This window comes from Sycon ciliatum, chromosome 7 (assembly GCF_964019385.1).
Source record: "Sycon ciliatum chromosome 7, ocSycCili1.1, whole genome shotgun sequence".
Lineage (NCBI taxonomy): Eukaryota > Metazoa > Porifera > Calcarea > Leucosolenida > Sycettidae > Sycon > Sycon ciliatum.
The window spans coordinates 33,241,823-33,259,322 of NC_088649.1; the positions used below are offsets into that span (position 1 = coordinate 33,241,823).

At 49.5% G+C, this 17,500-nt stretch overlaps 2 protein-coding genes across 3 annotated transcripts in view; one reads left to right on the forward strand and one right to left on the reverse strand.

The window, feature by feature from the left end:
* The window catches only part of LOC135821362 (uncharacterized), a 45,480-nt gene extending 39,067 nt beyond the window's left edge, over positions 1–6,413 (forward strand). Inside the window, exon 9 of the mRNA XM_065334429.1 lies at positions 4,180–6,413. The gene's annotated coding sequence lies outside the window, so the exon portion shown is untranslated. The remainder of the gene's footprint in view (positions 1–4,179) is intronic.
* Positions 6,414–11,710: 5,297 nt separating this feature from the next.
* The window catches only part of LOC135821363 (rho-related GTP-binding protein RhoG-like), a 57,960-nt gene continuing 52,170 nt past the window's right edge, over positions 11,711–17,500 (reverse strand). The window contains exons 6-7 of one of the 2 annotated variants that reach the window (XM_065334431.1): positions 12,874–13,212; positions 11,711–12,572 (exon numbers count right to left, since the gene is read on the reverse strand). In XM_065334431.1, the coding sequence (XP_065190503.1) occupies positions 12,486–12,572; positions 12,874–13,212 (426 nt within the window). In that variant the 3' untranslated portion in view covers positions 11,711–12,485. The remainder of the gene's footprint in view (positions 12,573–12,873; positions 13,213–17,500) is intronic. The other variant, XM_065334433.1, reaches the window with a different exon arrangement.

Here is a 17,500-nt window from a genome sequence, read left to right on the forward strand (position 1 = left end):
GCCACCTTCTTTGTCAGCTTGATCAGCAAAACAATGAAAAAAAGTTTGACTTGAAGATAGGTTGGGATTTGAACTCACAATTTCATGGTCAGCAGACAGCATTCACAACCACAAGGCCAAAAAGCAAAGGATAAATCGTGGGTTTTGATTAAAAAAATCAGCCTCCTAGCCTAGACAGTCCTTATTTTTTTAAGTACAGTCAGACTTCGCTTCTCCGGTCCTCTTTTATCCGGATCCCTCGTCATCCGGAAGAAAATCGTTGCTTACCGATTTACAGCATATGTCATGCATACATACAGTATGTGTGTTCGATTATCCGGTTCCCTCGCCTATCCGGATATTTTTGTGGAAAACGGTTGTGTGCAGTTATGCGAGGTCTGACTGTATTACAGTCTATGTGCAGTTGAGACACCGTGTATTGTTGTTGATTTTTATTTTGCTTCGCAGGCCAAACGGGCAATGGTGCCCAATTCTATGGAAGCGAATTTCAAAAGGGAGAGAGCTACGGAGAGAGAGAGAGAGAGAGAGAGAGAGAGAGAGAGAGAGAGAGAGAGAGGGGGGGGGGGAGGGAGGGAGGGAGATGATAAGCAATTTTGTAGCGTCAACAGAGCGATTTTGCAGTGTCAATAGAGCGATTTTGAAGCGTCAACAGAGGGAACACAAAGAGTTCATAAGCGCACAAGCACGCAGAGAAGAGTAAATGACGTGGTGTGTGGACGGGAAAAGTCAGACAGAGCATTCATTGCAAGGTGTAGGGGATGGAGGCAAGCTTAAATTGCTGGGCAGCCTTGATCTCCCTTACACTCCTTGGGAGAGCGTTCCAGGCCAAGGCTGCCTGAAAGGCCAGGCGAGATCTGCCGGCTTCTGACTGTGCCGAGGGGACAGTGAGGCCCCTGGAAACCTGGTGCCGGGTGGTGCTGCCAGCTGATGGTGAGAATAGGTCCTGGAGGACACTGCTGGCTTTCCCATTGACACAGCGCCACACCAGGACGAGCCGCTTCTGGGCGTAGCACTCCCGAACTCTGTACAGGGACATCCGTTCGAGCAGAGGCTGAGCCGAGGTGTGAGGCGGCAAACCGTATACCGCTCTCGCCGCTCGGTTCTGCAGGACCTGAAGGCGATCAAGCTGCGAAACCTTGAGGGAGGAAGAGAAGGCGTTAGACCCATATAGGAGGTCAGGCATGATGACTGACCTCACATACTGGATGCGACTACTGAGGCTCAGACATCTGCGGGACCGCCACAATGCTCCAATCTTCTGCACAACTTTCTTCGCCATCGCGTCAACATGGGGGTCCCACTTCACAGCGGCGTCAAGGGTCACGCCGAGGTACCTTGCTGTTGGGCTCAGGGGAAGCTCTGTCTGGTTGCAGCGGACAGCGACATGCTGACCCGCATTGCGTTGTGGTACAATTGACAGGACCTGGCTCTTCTTGTCATTTAGTAGCAGATGTCGATGCTTGAGCCAGTCAGCGACGTTGGTGACGGCCCCTGACAGGCAGGCTGATGTGGCTAGCACTGATTTTCTGTGGCAGTGCACTGCAATGTCATCGGCAAATTGCAGAGATGGAGCAGGATGGGCTATGGCAGGGACATCACGGGTGTACATGCTAAACAGGATCGGACCTAGGACCGAGCCCTGAGGTACACCAGATGAGCACTTAGCAGCAACACTGTAGGTGGGGCCAATGCGCACTTGCTGGGTTCGATCGCTTAAGTAGCTGCAGAACCAGCGAAGGGAGGCATTGTCCAGGCCAAGATCGAATAGGTCCCGGACCAGTTGGCTGTGATTGACCTTGTCAAAGGCTTTTGACATGTCGATTAGGCAGACACCTGTGGTCAACTTGTCGTCCCGGGCCTTTAAGATGGCATCTGTTGCTACAACTAGGGCGTCCTCTGTGGAGTGCTCACGGCGGAAGGCAAACTGAGTCGGTGGTATGGCACATGATCGCTCCAGATGTGCAACAAGTTGCTTCTGGACTATCTTCTCGAGTAGTTTGGATACGATCGGCAGGAGCGACACAGGACGATAATTTGCAGCTACCGATGGATCGCCAGCTTTGAAGAGAGGGCTTATTACAGCATATTTGAAAGCCAGAGGGACTTCACCATGCGTGTATACATTGGTATGCTGTGCTTGGTGAAATTCTAGCCTGGCGGTCGTTCTTCGGTGCCTGGCAGTGCTGTAGTCATGGCAGCGCTGTAGTCATGGCAGCGCTGTAGTCAAAGAGGCAGGCTTTACTGTACTGCAAAACCGGAACGTCCAACGAGTCACAAAGTCTAACGTTTTAACAACCATTTCTTTCTCGTTATTTGAAGAAACGTTATCGTGAACCCGGTTTGAGATGTCTGTGTAAAGATGTGCATACAAACGGGTGGCCAGGTAGCCATCGTTAAACTTTCTGCACGTTATCATGCCAAAATTGCAAAAACGTTTAAACACTTTTTGGTGGTTAAACTTTCCGGGTTTACAGTACTCGCCAGTAGCGCCGGAAGCAGTTTTTGATTGGTCTGGCAGTAACGTACCCTTTCATACAGTCTGTGTTTGATATGGCGGGTACACAGATGACCTCCACAGTAGTCGACAGGACTGTTTTGCTGGCTAACAAGTTGATCCGGTAATAAGCTGACCTTGCGGACCGGCTCCGGCGGGCCTGCCCAATCCTGGTGTTCGTACAGCCAGCGACGGCACACTCTGCAGGCCTGCCCAATCCTGGTGTTCGTACAGCCAGCGACGGCACTCTCTGCAGACCTGCCCAATCCTGGTGTTCGTACAGCCAGCGACGGCACTCTCTGCAGGCCTGCCCAATCCTGGTGTTCGTACAGCCAGCGACGGCACTCTCTGCGGGCCTGCCCAATTCTGGTGTTCGTACAGCCAGCGACGGCACACTCTGCGGGCCTGCCCAATCCTGGTGTTCGTACAGCCAGCAACGGCACACTCTGCGGGCCTGCCCAATCCTGGTGTTCATACAGCCAGCGGCGGCACTCTCTGCAGACCTGTCCAATCCTGGTGTTCGTACAGCCAGCGGCGGCACTCTCTGCAGGCCTGCCCGATCCTGGTGTTCGTTCAGCCAGCGACGGCACTCTCTGCAGGTCTGCCCAATCGTTGTGTTTGTACAGCCAGCGACGGCACACTCTGCAGGCCTGCCCAATCCTGGTGTTTGCACAGCCAGCGACGGCACACTCTGCAGGCCTGCCCAATCCTGGTGTTTGTACAGCCAGCGACGGCACACTCTGCAGGCCTGCCCAATCCTGGCGTTTGCACAGCCAGCGACGGCACACTCTGCAGACCTGCCCAATCCTGGTGTTTGTACAGCCAGCGACGGCACTCTCTGGCTGCATGAGTATAATCTCAGCAATGGTCAAAGGAGCAGCCACTGGGTCTGGGTCAGTGTGTTTGTAGGATTGGATTTTGGGATTCATTTTATGTCTACTACTGGTGTGATTACACTGTAAAACCGGAAAGTTTAGCGACCAAAATTTATCGTTTTGTAATTTTGGCATGATACCGTGCAGAAAGTTTAAAACGATGTTTGTAAAACGTAAAGAACATACATAGATGTATGCGCATCTTTACACAGACATCTTAAACCGGGTCACGATAACGTTTCTTCAAATAACGAAAAAAGTTGGGTCGTTAAAACGTTAGACTTTCCAGTTTTACAATAACAGACATCCGCCTAATAAGAATAGATCTGCTAGGGGAAACCCTCGTCGTGGCCAGCTTCATCTTTTCATAATCAAATGCACGGAGTCGTATTCGACTCCCCGCTGTGTTTAGAGTATGGTGTGGGAGGTAGAATAAGGATGTGTAGAAATGAAATGTGTAGAGTAATAGTTGTCCATTATGCATGAATACTATTTTAGTAAGTCGGGGATCACCATACAGAGCATGCAGAAAGAGTGAAATTATGTGAGTGGAAGGCCAACGGGAATGGGAGAAGCAGTCTGTAAGACCATTCTCGTCACAGAGAGAAAGAATAATCTGAAGTGAAAGAGAATAGGATCTTGCAAGAAACAAAGCTCATGTTGTCTCTCTCAGCTGACAGTAGTAGACTATTGTCTCAAGCTTTGCATGTTCACCCCCTGTGCCCCCTGTGAACTCTGGGGAGATTGGCCTCCGATAACATTCTTTGGATGAGAGTGCTATTGCTTGCATGACTTTCCACCATCTTGCAGAGTGCGGTGCGGTGCGGTTCAAGTTGGATTCAACTGCAACCAAGAATCCATCTGGGCAACGCGTTTCAGCTGCTGCAGCACCACGGATGGCACTTGACCGGATAACCTACCCTCGTTGACGACCAACGGTTATCCAAATGCTGGCACAGTGGTGACCAGTGTTTGACGGCGTCATCTCTATCTGCTGCATTGGTCTGATTCAAGGGAATGTGCATCGGCGAGACCGCAACCATGGGCTTAAGAAAAATGGATGACATGACTTCACCTTGTCTGCAACCAAAAAAACCAAAAACTGGGTCGTATTGGTCTCACTCAACAGAATGTGCTTCGGCGAGACGACAACCATGGGCTCAAGAAATGGATGACATGACTTCACCTTGTCTGCAACCAAAAAAAACAAAAACTGGATGGTATTGGTCTAACTCAACAGAATGTGCTTCGGCGAGACCACAACCATGGGCAAAAAAATGGATGACATGACCTCATGACCAAAAAAAGGAAAAACATAAAAGCGAAAAAATCCATCAATCACTGCTCATGTATGCTGTGCTATCAAGTAGAAACAATCAATATAATGCTCCCCCCCCCCCCCCCCCTTCTCCCTCGGATTATGCCTAAGCTCCTTGCTGTATGTGTGTGTTTGTAGATAAATATGTGTGTGCATGTTCACAAGCAGGAGGTGTGTGCATGTGTGTGTGTGTGTGTGTGTGTGTGTGTGTGTGTGTGTGTGCATGTGCATGTGTGCGCGCGTGCGTGCGTTACGCACTGCTCTCTGGAGCACAAGCCGAAGGCAAACTTCCCTCCCGTAGCTGTAGTACTGCGGTGGTGGCAGATCTGTATGCCTCCGCACTGCAGATACTTCACATAACAACACTGTAATGTCGCTGTCACACCGCTGAAGTAACACGATGCTGAAATGGCTCACGAGTTTCACATCCAAACCATTGCATGGTAATTAAATTACAAAATATCCCGGAATTCCTGAAGTTTCGCTCTCAACAGTGCTCCAAAAAAAAGAGGAACATTTGGCAATTGTTCTCATTGTCCGCAATTTACTAAAATGGTACGTGTACCAGGGCGCACTTCCCCTATGTCTCCAACAAAAAAATATTCAATATTGCCGTGCAATTAGCCAAAAAAAACCTCTGAACCTTTTGTCAGTCCCTCGTCATGGCAGTAATTTTATTTTTGTTTTGGTGCTGCAATTCTCCTCGCTATATATTTTCCACCGTCCGTGTGTACAGCCACCTTGTGTAGGAATTTGCACGCTGCATGCACACACCACGACATCATTGCCGCTGATGCATGAGGTCATAATATATTGCCTTCTTCTGGTGCCGTTGCGCCTGGGTTGTGTACATGATACTGCCGCCCTACGCAGCTATGCCTTGACATCATTGTGTGTGATCCAGGTGTCATGGGATGACATGACCTCCTATGCAATGACATCATTTCATTTGGCCTGTGAGGTAATCCCAGCCGTGCATGGCTATTATAATAATTATGGGATGCCGAAGCTATTCCGTCACATCATTGTCACAGTTTGCTCTATGAGCTCCCAACAATTTCCAACAACCATACATGTCATGTCCAATTATTCTTGATGCCTCTGCTGTGCAAGGGATATGATTTATTTCTGATGCCTCTGCGGTGCAATGACATCATAATGTTTGGCCTTAGAAGTGGTTCAAGGCGTGCGGGCGGCAAGCAGAATACAAGCAAAAATAAAAAAATACATTGTTTGCATGATAACCATCTGATACAGTATGTTCATCATTAATTTTATGTTTAAAAAATGTGATGTCTATATGCATGGCTGCACTGCTGTGCAATGACATCATTCTGTTTGTTTGGTGTTATGTCTATATGCATGGTTGGGCTGCCTGGCCCTGCTATGCGATGACATCATTCTGTTTGTTTGGTGTTATGTCGATATGCATGGGCTGCCCTGCTATGCGATGACATAAAAATATATATAAAACAGTAGTTCAAGCTGCGCGTCCATGACGTAATCGAGGGTCTTTTCAAACCCTCCTCTAGCCTAAGCTAACTGTAGACGACAACACTGGGCTTAGCTGCCCTGCGTGTGTGCGCTGCTGCGCCACCATTGCTGAGAATAATCCCTCTTCCTCCCCTCGCCGCCCTCCCCCCCCCCCCTTGCATAGCTGGCTGGCTGGCTTTTACATGTTCTCTAACTCACTGATCTTCTTTTCTACTTCGAAGTAGCACCTCTCGATCTCTTGTTCTGGTGATTCTCACTATTGGCCGTCTTACGGCGAGCCAAGCCCAAGGAGATGTTGTACTGATAAATAAAATAAATGAAAAAGTCGAAGTAGAAACCAAACCGTTCTATTGGTGATGTGTGTGTGTGTGTATGCATGTTCGGCATGACTGCGTCACTGCGGTACTGTGTGTGTGTGTGTGTGTGTGTGTGTGTGTGTGTACGTGTGTGTGTGTGTGTGTGTGTGTGTGTGTGTGTGTGTGTGTGTGTGTGTGTGTGTGAGGTGGGGTATTCACCGACAGGAGACTTGGTCGGATAGTTACGATGCCGACACTCTCCTCGTCGCCCCCACCTCGGAGTCCTTCGCGAGGCTTTGCAAGCCCGCGAGTGGAGCAAACTACCGCACGAAGACGACGACTTGGAACGACTCTGAGCGTTGGCTCATGGAATGTTCGCTCTGTTGTGGAGAGTGATGGACCAGTTCTAGCGGCAGCCGTGAGAGGAATCGTTTCCGATGATAAGCCAGATCCATAGCTGCTGGAGATGGCTCTCTCGAACATGGTCCCGCTCGTCGTTCTATATTGTCGGCTCCGTAAGGGGACACGTGACCGTAATGGCAGTGTTTACCAGGACCAGGTGTGTATGCATGTTCAGCATGACTGCGTCACTGCTGTACTCTGTGTGTGTGTGTGTGTGTGTGTGTGTGTGCGTGTGTGTGTGTGTGTGTGTGTGTGTCCCATATGGTGCAGTGGTATGTGCAGCGATTTCCAATCGATAGATTGCGGGTTCGATTCCCGACGATTATGGTCACACACGTCTTTCTTCTCTTTCTCAGACTCTTCCTGACTTTTCTTTCATTCTCCTGGGTGGTTACCCACAGCCAGTGCATGCCGGAGTATGTGGTGTGATGTGTGTGCGGGAAAAAAAAATGAAAAGACCAAAAATAGGGATTCACTGGCCAGAAAATGTCACTCCAAATAGCTGTATGGTGTAGACCAGGCTGAATAGTGACGGTCAATTCTTCAGCCTTGCAAGTTGTTGAATGGTGTAATCCCAGCACAAGTTGCTATGGCTTCTGCCGTAGCATTGCTATCATCGCCTCTGGCGATGGGCGTCAAAGAAAGGTCAAGGTGTGTGTGTGTGTGTGTGTGTGTGTGTGTGTGTGTGTGTGTGTGTGTGTGTGTGTGTGCATGTTCAGCATGACTGCGTCACTGCGGTACTGTGTGTGTGTGTGTGTGTGTGTGTGTGTGTGTGTGTATGCATGTTAAGTATGACTGCGTCACTGCCGTACCATTCAATGCCATTCTTGTGCACGTTGTGATGAGCTCTGTAGAACAACAATACAGTCCAGTCAACTTTGCGTATAACGACACTCGGCGGCGGGGCATGAGAAAAGTGTCCTTATCCGTGACATGTCGTTATACCCGTAGTCTCATTAAACGTGTTACAGTTAGATGGGCTCTGGGCATGGAAATTCTGTCGTTATTCGCGAATTGTCGTTATATCCGCCGTCGTTATTAGCGAAGTTGACTGTACACCGTATTCTTGTTAGTAAGGCAGCACTACGATTGGTCTTTTTCTACACTGTTATACTGTAGTAAATTTAGAACACTGCTTTTCACAAATTCATGACAGGAAAAATTTCAAAACTCAGATTTTGAGCCATAAATAAATGTAAAAAGGAAAAGGACATAATATGGTACGAGTTAAGAGCAACTCTCCATCACAGTAACTGGATACTATAATACAGTCAGAAAGTGCAATAACTAGGCACAAAACTGACTTTGTTCCATTGGGACTGTAGCTTTTGCTCGTTTTCGTTGCGCTTGCCTTCCCCTCTTTGGTCTTTCCATAACCTTGAACCTTCCAAGTTGGAAGGCTGTCGGTTAGCGCTACGGAGATGTGTTGAAGCTAGGTGTCAGGACGTCGAATGTCTCAGTACTCTGTCAGTTTTGTGCCTAGTTATTGCACTTTCGGAAAAATTTCAATTCAACGTTTCGGTCATAACATAACCATCACCAGGAAGCCAGTATTGCTCATCAGCCAATTTTTGTTATAGTAAGATTGTTACATGGATGCAGTGAATGGGATTTTCGGTCTTTGACCACTTGCTGGTGAGCTGATCTACTCACCTCCCACCGCTTTAGGAGCTGCATCTCCGCCTTGATCCTTGAAGGGTGGTGGCGTTCCTACGGATGCGGAAAACTCGGTTTCCAGCCGAGTCTCACGCGAACCGTGAATTTTTTTATTTTTTTAAAACATTCTTAGTATCATCTTATACATTGTATAGTCAGACCTCGCTTTTAAAACTGCACACATCCGTTTTTCACAAAAATATCCGGATAGGCGAGGGAACCGGATAACGGAACACACATAATACTGTACGTGCATGTGGCATATCAAAAGGAGTGCTATCGTAGATACACGAAGACGGGTCCTATGCAGTACAACTAGCGTGCACAATATGTAAAACAAGCGAGAAAAATGACAAGTACATTCAACTGAGTGCTGTCTGTGGTGTACTTTTGATTTATTTCCAACGAGCATGCATATTAATAGATGAGAGAGAGAGAGACAATACGGAGAGGGACAATACGGAGAGGGACAATACGGAGAGTGACAATACGGAGAGGGACAATACGGCGACAAACACTATACACAACACTACCCACATGCATGCAGCAGGTCAAGGACCTCATTTGTTTGTACAACTCCCTGATCCTAGCTTCTGCAAGCCACGTGCAACCGGATGGGACGAAGCGTTTTGTACATATTTCGATCGGTTTGTACACAAAATCATGCACCGGTATGCGGATCGCGAGGTCCGGTTATGTTGTATGCGTAACGTACGGGATGATGCACATCGGCAAACAACAAGTTTCTTCCGGATGGCGAGGGATCCGGATAAACGAGGACCTGATAAGCGAGGTCTGACTGTCAATGTTTTCTGAAACGAAAGTGGTCAACCCCTTCCCATCCCATAACGAAAATATTTCGTTTTGTGAAAAAGCTTGGATATGTATGGACGTGCTGCGGGCCCATCAGGCATAGACGCGGACACATGGAGATGGATGGCAACCAGCTTTGCAGATGCTTCGGACTCTCTCTGTGATGCACTAGTCCTATGTGCTCGCCGTTTGGCTACCCAGTTCGTCGATCCGCTGGCCTTGGAGGCCTATCTCGCCTCCCGTTTGGTCCCTCTGGACAAGAACCCAGGGGTGAGACCGATCGGGATCGGGGAGGTAGTGCGCCGCATTATCGGCCGAAGCATCCTGATCGTCATCAGCGACGACATCCAGAAAGCAGCGGGAAGTTTGCAACTCTGTGGTGGCCAGGATTTCGGCATAGAGGCAGCCATTCATGCCATGCACCAAGTCTACGCCCAAGAGGAAACGGAGGGCATCATTATGGCGGACGCGGCCAATGCGTTCAATAACCTGAACCGCAATGTGGCCATCCGAAATATTCGCCACCAATGCCCCTCTCTTGCAGCAGTTGTGATCAATTCGTACCGGCGGCCGAGCAACTTGTATGTGGCAGGGGAGTGTATTCTGTCCCAAGAAGGCACAACCCAGGGGGACCCCCTGGCAATGCCTTTCTATGCCCTCGGCATCCTCCCACTCGTGAGAGCGGTAGCAACCCCGGACACCAGCCAGCTATGGTACGCGGACGATTCATCTGCAGGTGGTCGTCTGGTAGCAATTCGATCGTGGTGGGACAAGCTGCAGGCTGAAGGTCCGTCCTACGGATATCATCTCAATGCCCGGAAGTCTGTGCTTGTGGTCAAGCCACATGCCTACGACGACGCAGTGCGCCTCTTCGCTGATACTGGCATCCAAGTAACATCTGACGGCAACCGCTACCTGGGTTCCGCTATTGGCACGCCCGACTACATCCACGGGTTCATCCAGGAGAAGGCCAATGAATGGTGCAAGCAGATTGAGACACTCTCATCCTTCGCTCGTACCCAGCCCCAGGCAGCGTACACTACTTTTGTTCGTGCTCTCTCATGCCGCTGGACATTCTTGTGTCGTGTTCTGCCGGATGCGTCCAGTGGTCTTGATCAGTTGGAACACGCCATTGTTACCAAGCTGCTGCCAGCCCTGACTGGAGAAGAAGTCAGTCTGGAGCTGCGACGGCTGTTTGCCTTCCCTTGCCGGGATGGTGGCCTGGGCATCGTCAATCCAACATCTCTAACAACCCAATACGCCTCATCCCGCGCGATCACAGCGGCGCTCACCACCAACATCCTCGACCAAGACTTCAGTGTGACGGAAGCTCTTGCCAGCGTTGCCTCAGCCAAAGCGTCACAGCGTGCAGATCACCGCCAGAAAGCGAAGACCGACATCCGTGGCTTCGCTGCCGACGCATCGCCCACTTTGCAGCACACAATTCAGTTGGCAAGTGAGCCTGGCGCCTCCAGCTGGCTTACTTGTCGTCCGCTATCCCGTCATGGATTTGTGCTATCCAAAAGCGAGTTCCGCGATGGTTTGGCACTGCGCTATGGCTGGCGGCCTTCTCGCTTACCGTCAACCTGTGTCTGTGGAGCCAGCTTCACAGTAGCCCATGCCCTGACATGCAGCACCGGAGGTTTCCCGTCACTTCGACACAATGAGGTGCGGGACATCACTGCCTCGCTATTGAAACGTGTCGCCAATAGTGTCGCTATCGAGCCACACTTACAACCGCTCTCTGGTGAGCAGCTCCGCTACAAGACTGCCTCCACAGAAGACCAGGCTCGACTTGATGTTGCGGCGAGTGGTGTTTGGGGAGGTCGGTTTGAGAGAGTCTTTCTCGATATTCGGGTTTTCAACCCCTTTGCTCCCTCAAATCGATCCTCTTCCATCACCGCTTGCTACCAGCGTCATGAACGTGAAAAACGGAGGCGATACGAACAGCGCGTCAAGGAGGTCGAGCGTGGAACCTTCATCCCTGTGGTTTTCGCTGCAACTGGTGGTACTGGTCGAGCTGCTGCCGCTCTCCTCAAGAGAATAGCTGCAATGGTCTCCGACAAATCTGGTGAGCCATACTCTGCAGTGATGGCATGGATCCGCTGCAGGTTCAGCTTCGCCCTTCTCCATGCAGGCGTGGCTTGCCTGCGTGGTGCACGACGGCTGTATTCGCACCCGGAGGTGGCTGAGTCATCCGCTCGACTCGCTGTCTCGGAAGCTGCCATACAGCACTAGACACTTGTTTATGCCTCGTCATCATTGCTTTTTCTCGTATGGTCCATGTATGTAACTACTGGTACTTGTTTTTATTGTATCACTGTGTTACTAAATTCTGCCCGTACAAGAGGCCGGTTTACCAAAAAAAAAAAAAAAAAAAAATGTATGGACGGACCCTAAGGAATATAGCGAAAATTAATTCCAAAACGAAACTTGCAATTGCAAAGTAACATGTATAAACCCACTGCAGGTTACAGTATTTCAAATTCACCATGGTGACAGATTCACCACGGTAGTAGTTGTAGTATAATTTATCATTTTACTAGGGAACTCCCAACAGGCGTTGCCTTTTTACTGGGAACCCTAGGAATGACTTGGTGCTTGTGACAAATGCAGAAAGGGGCTTAGCTTGACGACATCCGGGTGGAAGCATGTTCCATCTGTCTGCTGCCAAAAATGAAATAGCATTCAGGCCGTAACGAGACGTAGGTCACAGATTCACCTTAGTGACAGACCCGCAACGCCACAATTAGTTTGGTCTCTGGATGTGGATAAAACATTACTATCCTGGCTGACAAAGGCTGGTCTAGTTATTCCAATGTCCTTGGTGGCATTCCATCACGCTCTCACAGCAGGGACAGAATCAGGGAGTAGTAATTTGCTGCTACTTTACTACTCCATGCACAGAACTGCGATCTCCAGGCCATTAGGCGAAAACATTCTGAATACATGATGAACGAAAGCGGAAAGTTTTTGGTGTGTACACGTGGCTGTGGTGCCCGTCATGAGCTACACGCTTGCTGCCTCACCGCTTTCATCACAGAATTGACGATAAGCTTCCATTGCGTGCTGGCTGGGGAGCTGGCAGGTCTGGCGGCACGAAGAGAACGACAGCATTGGCTAGAGTGTTGCACAGACTACATGCACACGCAGGACTTCTGCGAGGAGTGCGGCTGGCTCTTCTGCAGCGCCACCAACACAGCTTGAAACACCTCTGTACAGACCTGGCGATGCACGTGTGCATGTGCATGTGCACACACACACACAAAGACACACAGACACACATGCACGCACACACACACCCACACACGCATACATACATGCACACACACACATACACACACACACACACACACACAAACAAGCACACACTGTTGCGCATAAGGGCACTGGAAGGCATAATGTTATCATAATTTCCACTTCACATCAAATAGATGTCAAACTACAACAACACCAATAGACATAGCAAGGTATGGAGGGTGTACGATTATCAATAAGAAGAGTGTGTGCAATGGGATTTCTCACCTGTTTTACTTCATCCACATTCCGAGCACAGCACACAGCATGATAAACAGTACATATCCGAGAGGACATGGCCGTCGCTTCCTCTAACGTCACTTGCATCGTGTCATCACCACCATCACCATCACCACCATTGCCACCACCGTCCTCTCCTGCTCCACTTCCATCCCGTACTCTGCTTGCCTCATGTGCTCCACTTGCATCCTGCCTTGGTCCGCTCACTTCCTGTGTTTCGTTCGCTTGTCCTGTGCCAAGATCCGAGGTTCGACGTAGATCATTCTTGAGGCCAATCAGGGCTATTTGAAGAGACTGACCATAGTGCGTGCGCATCATCTCCGCAAACTGTACATGAGACACAGAGGAATCGCACAGAGAAGAGTTAAGCGGAAAACCTGATCATGGACTCGCTGTTATGTTACCCGTATTACCGTCGAAATTGTCATGAAAAAAGATCCTGGAGAAGAGAAAGAGTAAGGGAGATGAAAAGAGAAGGAGAGAGTGTTTGTGTATGTCTGTGTGACGCGTGTGTGTGTATACGTATGTGCGTGCGTGTGTGTGTAGCATTATAGTAATAATGCAGATAAATGGGTGCACGCGGCTGCTTCGTGCTACCACTCAAACTATGCTGCTATGAACGTGCGCTGTACGTGCTCATATGGTACTCTATGCATCGTGGCATTCTATGTGTCGTACAACGTGACACTCAACGCGACATTCATACAACGTGACACTCAACGTAGGCGGCATGCGTCGTGGGCACTCAACGTGTCATACTAAAGTTTGGCGTTCATGCGTGTCGCTCGCCTCCGATGTGGCGGCGTTATGATGACGCTTGCTCGTAGCTCAAGGTGGGTGGCATGCATCGTTGTATGTCTTGCTAGAGTTTGCTCTGCTATATATTTTCGATGACCAGGAGGCGGCATCTACTGTCCGGAGCCACTTCCATGACCAGTTTCGTGGGAATGTGGATGCAGGCGTCGAGCCATTCACCGGTCGCCCAAGAAGCCTCCAAAGACAAATCTCATCTGCTGAGGTCTCCAATGCACTGAAAAAACTGAATAATGGAAGATCCCCTGGCCCAGATGGAGTCCCAGGCGAACTCTTGAAATATGGAAGAGAAAACCTTGCACCTCACATTGCCTGTCTGTTCAACAGCATGTTCACAACTCACCAGCACCTTGACCTGGGATGTGGCACACTGGTACCGTTGCAGAAACCAGGAAAGACGGTTGGACCACCTGGAAATCTGCGCCCTATTGTCCTCCTTACATCATTACGCAAAACGCTCTCCATTATTACATTGCGAAGAATATCGTCGAAAGTCGGTGAGTACTTGTCTCCGACGCAGAGTGGTTTCAGAGCAGGCCGATCTACAGCGGACCTTGTTTGGAGCCACAGATGGTTTGCAGCAACATGTCAGCATTATCGGCGGGAAATGACCATTCTTGGAATCGACATGTCCAAAGCATTCGACTGTATACGTCATGACAAACTGTTGACAGTTCTTGAGTCTTTCCTGATGGAGGATGATGTTCGGCTGGTTAGAGTGCTGTTGACCAACACAACTCTGCAGGTACGCATCGGCAGGGCAGTATCAGAGTCCCTTGAAACTACAATTGGCACCCCGCAGGGTGATTCTCTCTCCCCGGTGTTGTTTGTTATATACTTAGAGGCAGCACTGAGAGATCTGAGGAGCACCCAGGTGGCACGAAACAGACCGCCAATGGATCAAAGCACCAACATTCCATTTGAGCTTGTCTACGCAGATGACACCGATTTCATAAGCCTTAGTCGTCAATGGCTCACAGAGCTCGAACCGGTCATAGACCACACTCTCGGGCAGTGGGCTCTGAGAGTCAACAACACCAAAACTGAGTGGACAGAGCTGGGTCGATCTGTAGACAGAATTGACGAGCGCTGGAGGACATCCCGAAAGCTGGGCTCACTCCTGGGCGACATTGAGGATGTGACACGTCGCAGGCAATTGGCCGAGGCTGCCTTCCGATCCATGTGGTCTCTTTGGAAGCGCCGAAGACTGATCCGAGAGCCTCTGCGTATGAGGTTGTACTGCGCCTTTATCATGCCGATACTTCTCTATAATTCAGGCACCTGGGGCCTGACGGTTGCTAGCGAACGCTCCCTGGACGCTTTCCATAGAAGGTAACTCAGGTCACTTCTCGGCATCACATGGCCACAGAAGATTAGTAATTTGGCGTTGTATGCCCGATGTGGAGTGGAGCCGGTGTCGGACTTGATCCGAAATTCACGCTGGAGTCTATTCGGGCATGTGCTTCGCCTGGGTAAGGACACGCCAGCACGATTGAGCATGGAGCAATACTTTCAGGCACCCGAGGGTAGGTACCGTGGGAGGCCGAGGGTGACACTACCAATAAAGCTCCACACCGATCTGTCCCAGTCGAACAATGGACACCTGCGGAGTGTTGAGGACTTGCGCCGTCTGGAGCGGATTGCTGTGGACCGTCCAGCATGGAACGCGCTGGTGAAGAGTGTTTGTGCACACCCTCGTCACGAGTAGAAACAGCCATGGCACCCTTATAAACTCATAACAACCATTCTATAATAATATTACTATTTGAATCTTTTAATAATTATCTGGCAACTCAACCTCATACGTATAATTATCTGGCCACCCATTGACCATGATGCTACATGAGGAGACAATAGTGATGACATTTTTCCAATGAGACCAATTTTACGACGCTCCATGTTACTGAAGGACTAACTTCGATCATTGGTTTTGTAGAGCCCCATTCTCTAGGAGCTGTCTACATCTGCTTTGTTTCAATGTCCAGCATAAGCGAACGTGTGGATCAAGCATAACTGCTTGGTTGACGCTGCCGCGGGAATGCGTATAATAAATAATACATAATAATAATAATACTTCTTCAGACTTTTCCCGTTTGTCTGTTTCCCTCAAACCAGTTAATATTTTATGACTTGCGGCTCCCCGCGTGCTAGTTTGTACGTGAAGTGTGTGGGTTACAGTGAGGGCTGCGTCCCACCCGCCTGTGTGGATTCACAGGAAGTGTGAGTTACGAAGTCTGAAGAAAATGTTGAACGGCCTCTACTGGGATGACGACTACACCATAGCTCAGTGGTTAGAGCATCGCTGGCTACAAGCGAGGGTCCCTGGTTCGAGTCCTGGTGGTGACAGTCAATTTTTTCTTCAGACTTTTCCCGTTTGTCTGTTTCCCTCAAACCAGTTAATATTTTATGACTTGGGGCTCCCCGCGTGCTAGTTTGTACGTGAAGTGTGTGGGTTACAGTGAGGGCTGCGTCCCACCCGCCTGTGTGGATTCACAGGAAGTGTGAGTTACGAAGTCTGAAGAAAATGTTGAACGGCCTCTACTGGGATGACGACTACACCATAGCTCAGTGGTTAGAGCATCGCTGGCTACAAGCGAGGGTCCCTGGTTCGAGTCCTGGTGGTGACAGTCAATTTTTTCTTCAGACTTTTCCCGTTTGTCTGTTTCCCTCAAACCAGTTAGTATTTTATGACTTGGGGCTCCCCGCGTGCTAGTTTGTACGTGAAGTGTGTGGGTTACAGTGAGGGCTGCGTCCCACCCGCCTGTGTGGATTCACAGGAAGTGTGAGTTACGAAGTCTGAAGAAAATGTTGAACGGCCTCTACTGGGATGACGACTACACCATAGCTCAGTGGTTAGAGCATCGCTGGCTACAAGCGAGGGTCCCTGGTTCGAGTCCTGGTGGTGACAGTCAATTTTTTCTTCGGACTTTTCCCGTTTGTCTGTTTCCCTCAAACCAGTTAATATTTTATGACTTGGGGCTCCCCGCGTGCTAGTTTGTACGTGAAGTGTGTGGGTTACAGTGAGGGCTGCGTCCCACCCGCCTGTGTGGATTCACAGGAAGTGTGAGTTACGAAGTCTGAAGAAAATGTTGAACGGCCTCTACTGGGATGACGACTACACCATAGCTCAGTGGTTAGAGCATCGCTGGCTACAAGCGAGGGTCCCTGGTTCGAGTCCTGGTGGTGACAGTCAATTTTTTCTTCAGACTTTTCCCGTTTGTCTGTTTCCCTCAAACCAGTTAGTATTTTATGACTTGGGGCTCCCCGCGTGCTAGTTTGTACGTGAAGTGTGTGGGTTACAGTGAGGGCTGCGTCCCACCCGCCTGTGTGGATTCACAGGAAGTGTGAGTTACGAAGTCTGAAGAAAATGTTGAACGTGAACGGCCTCTACTTGGATGACGACTACATCATAGCTCAGTGGTTAGAGCATCGCTGGCTACAAGCGAGGGTCCCTGGTTCGAGTCCTGATGGTGACAGTCAATTTTTTCTTCAGACTTTTCCCGTTTGTCTGTTTCCCTCAAACCAGTTAATAATAATATTTTCGATCCGTTCTGTGCGACAATCATTCTTCCTTGCTCGTAGTGTTTTAGTTATATATTTCGATTCGTTCTGTGTGCGGATCACTCTTGTCAGATCATTGTGTTTCACCCACCCACCTCCCATTTCTCATCTCTCATTTACTTTGATAAAGTAAATAAAGGGGTGTTGGCCATGCTCATTCCCGGCTACTCAGGGCTCTCGGTCTTCGTCCCTCGGACGTGACTATCCTCTTGGCTCCGCCAAGATCCTGCTCTCTCTGTAG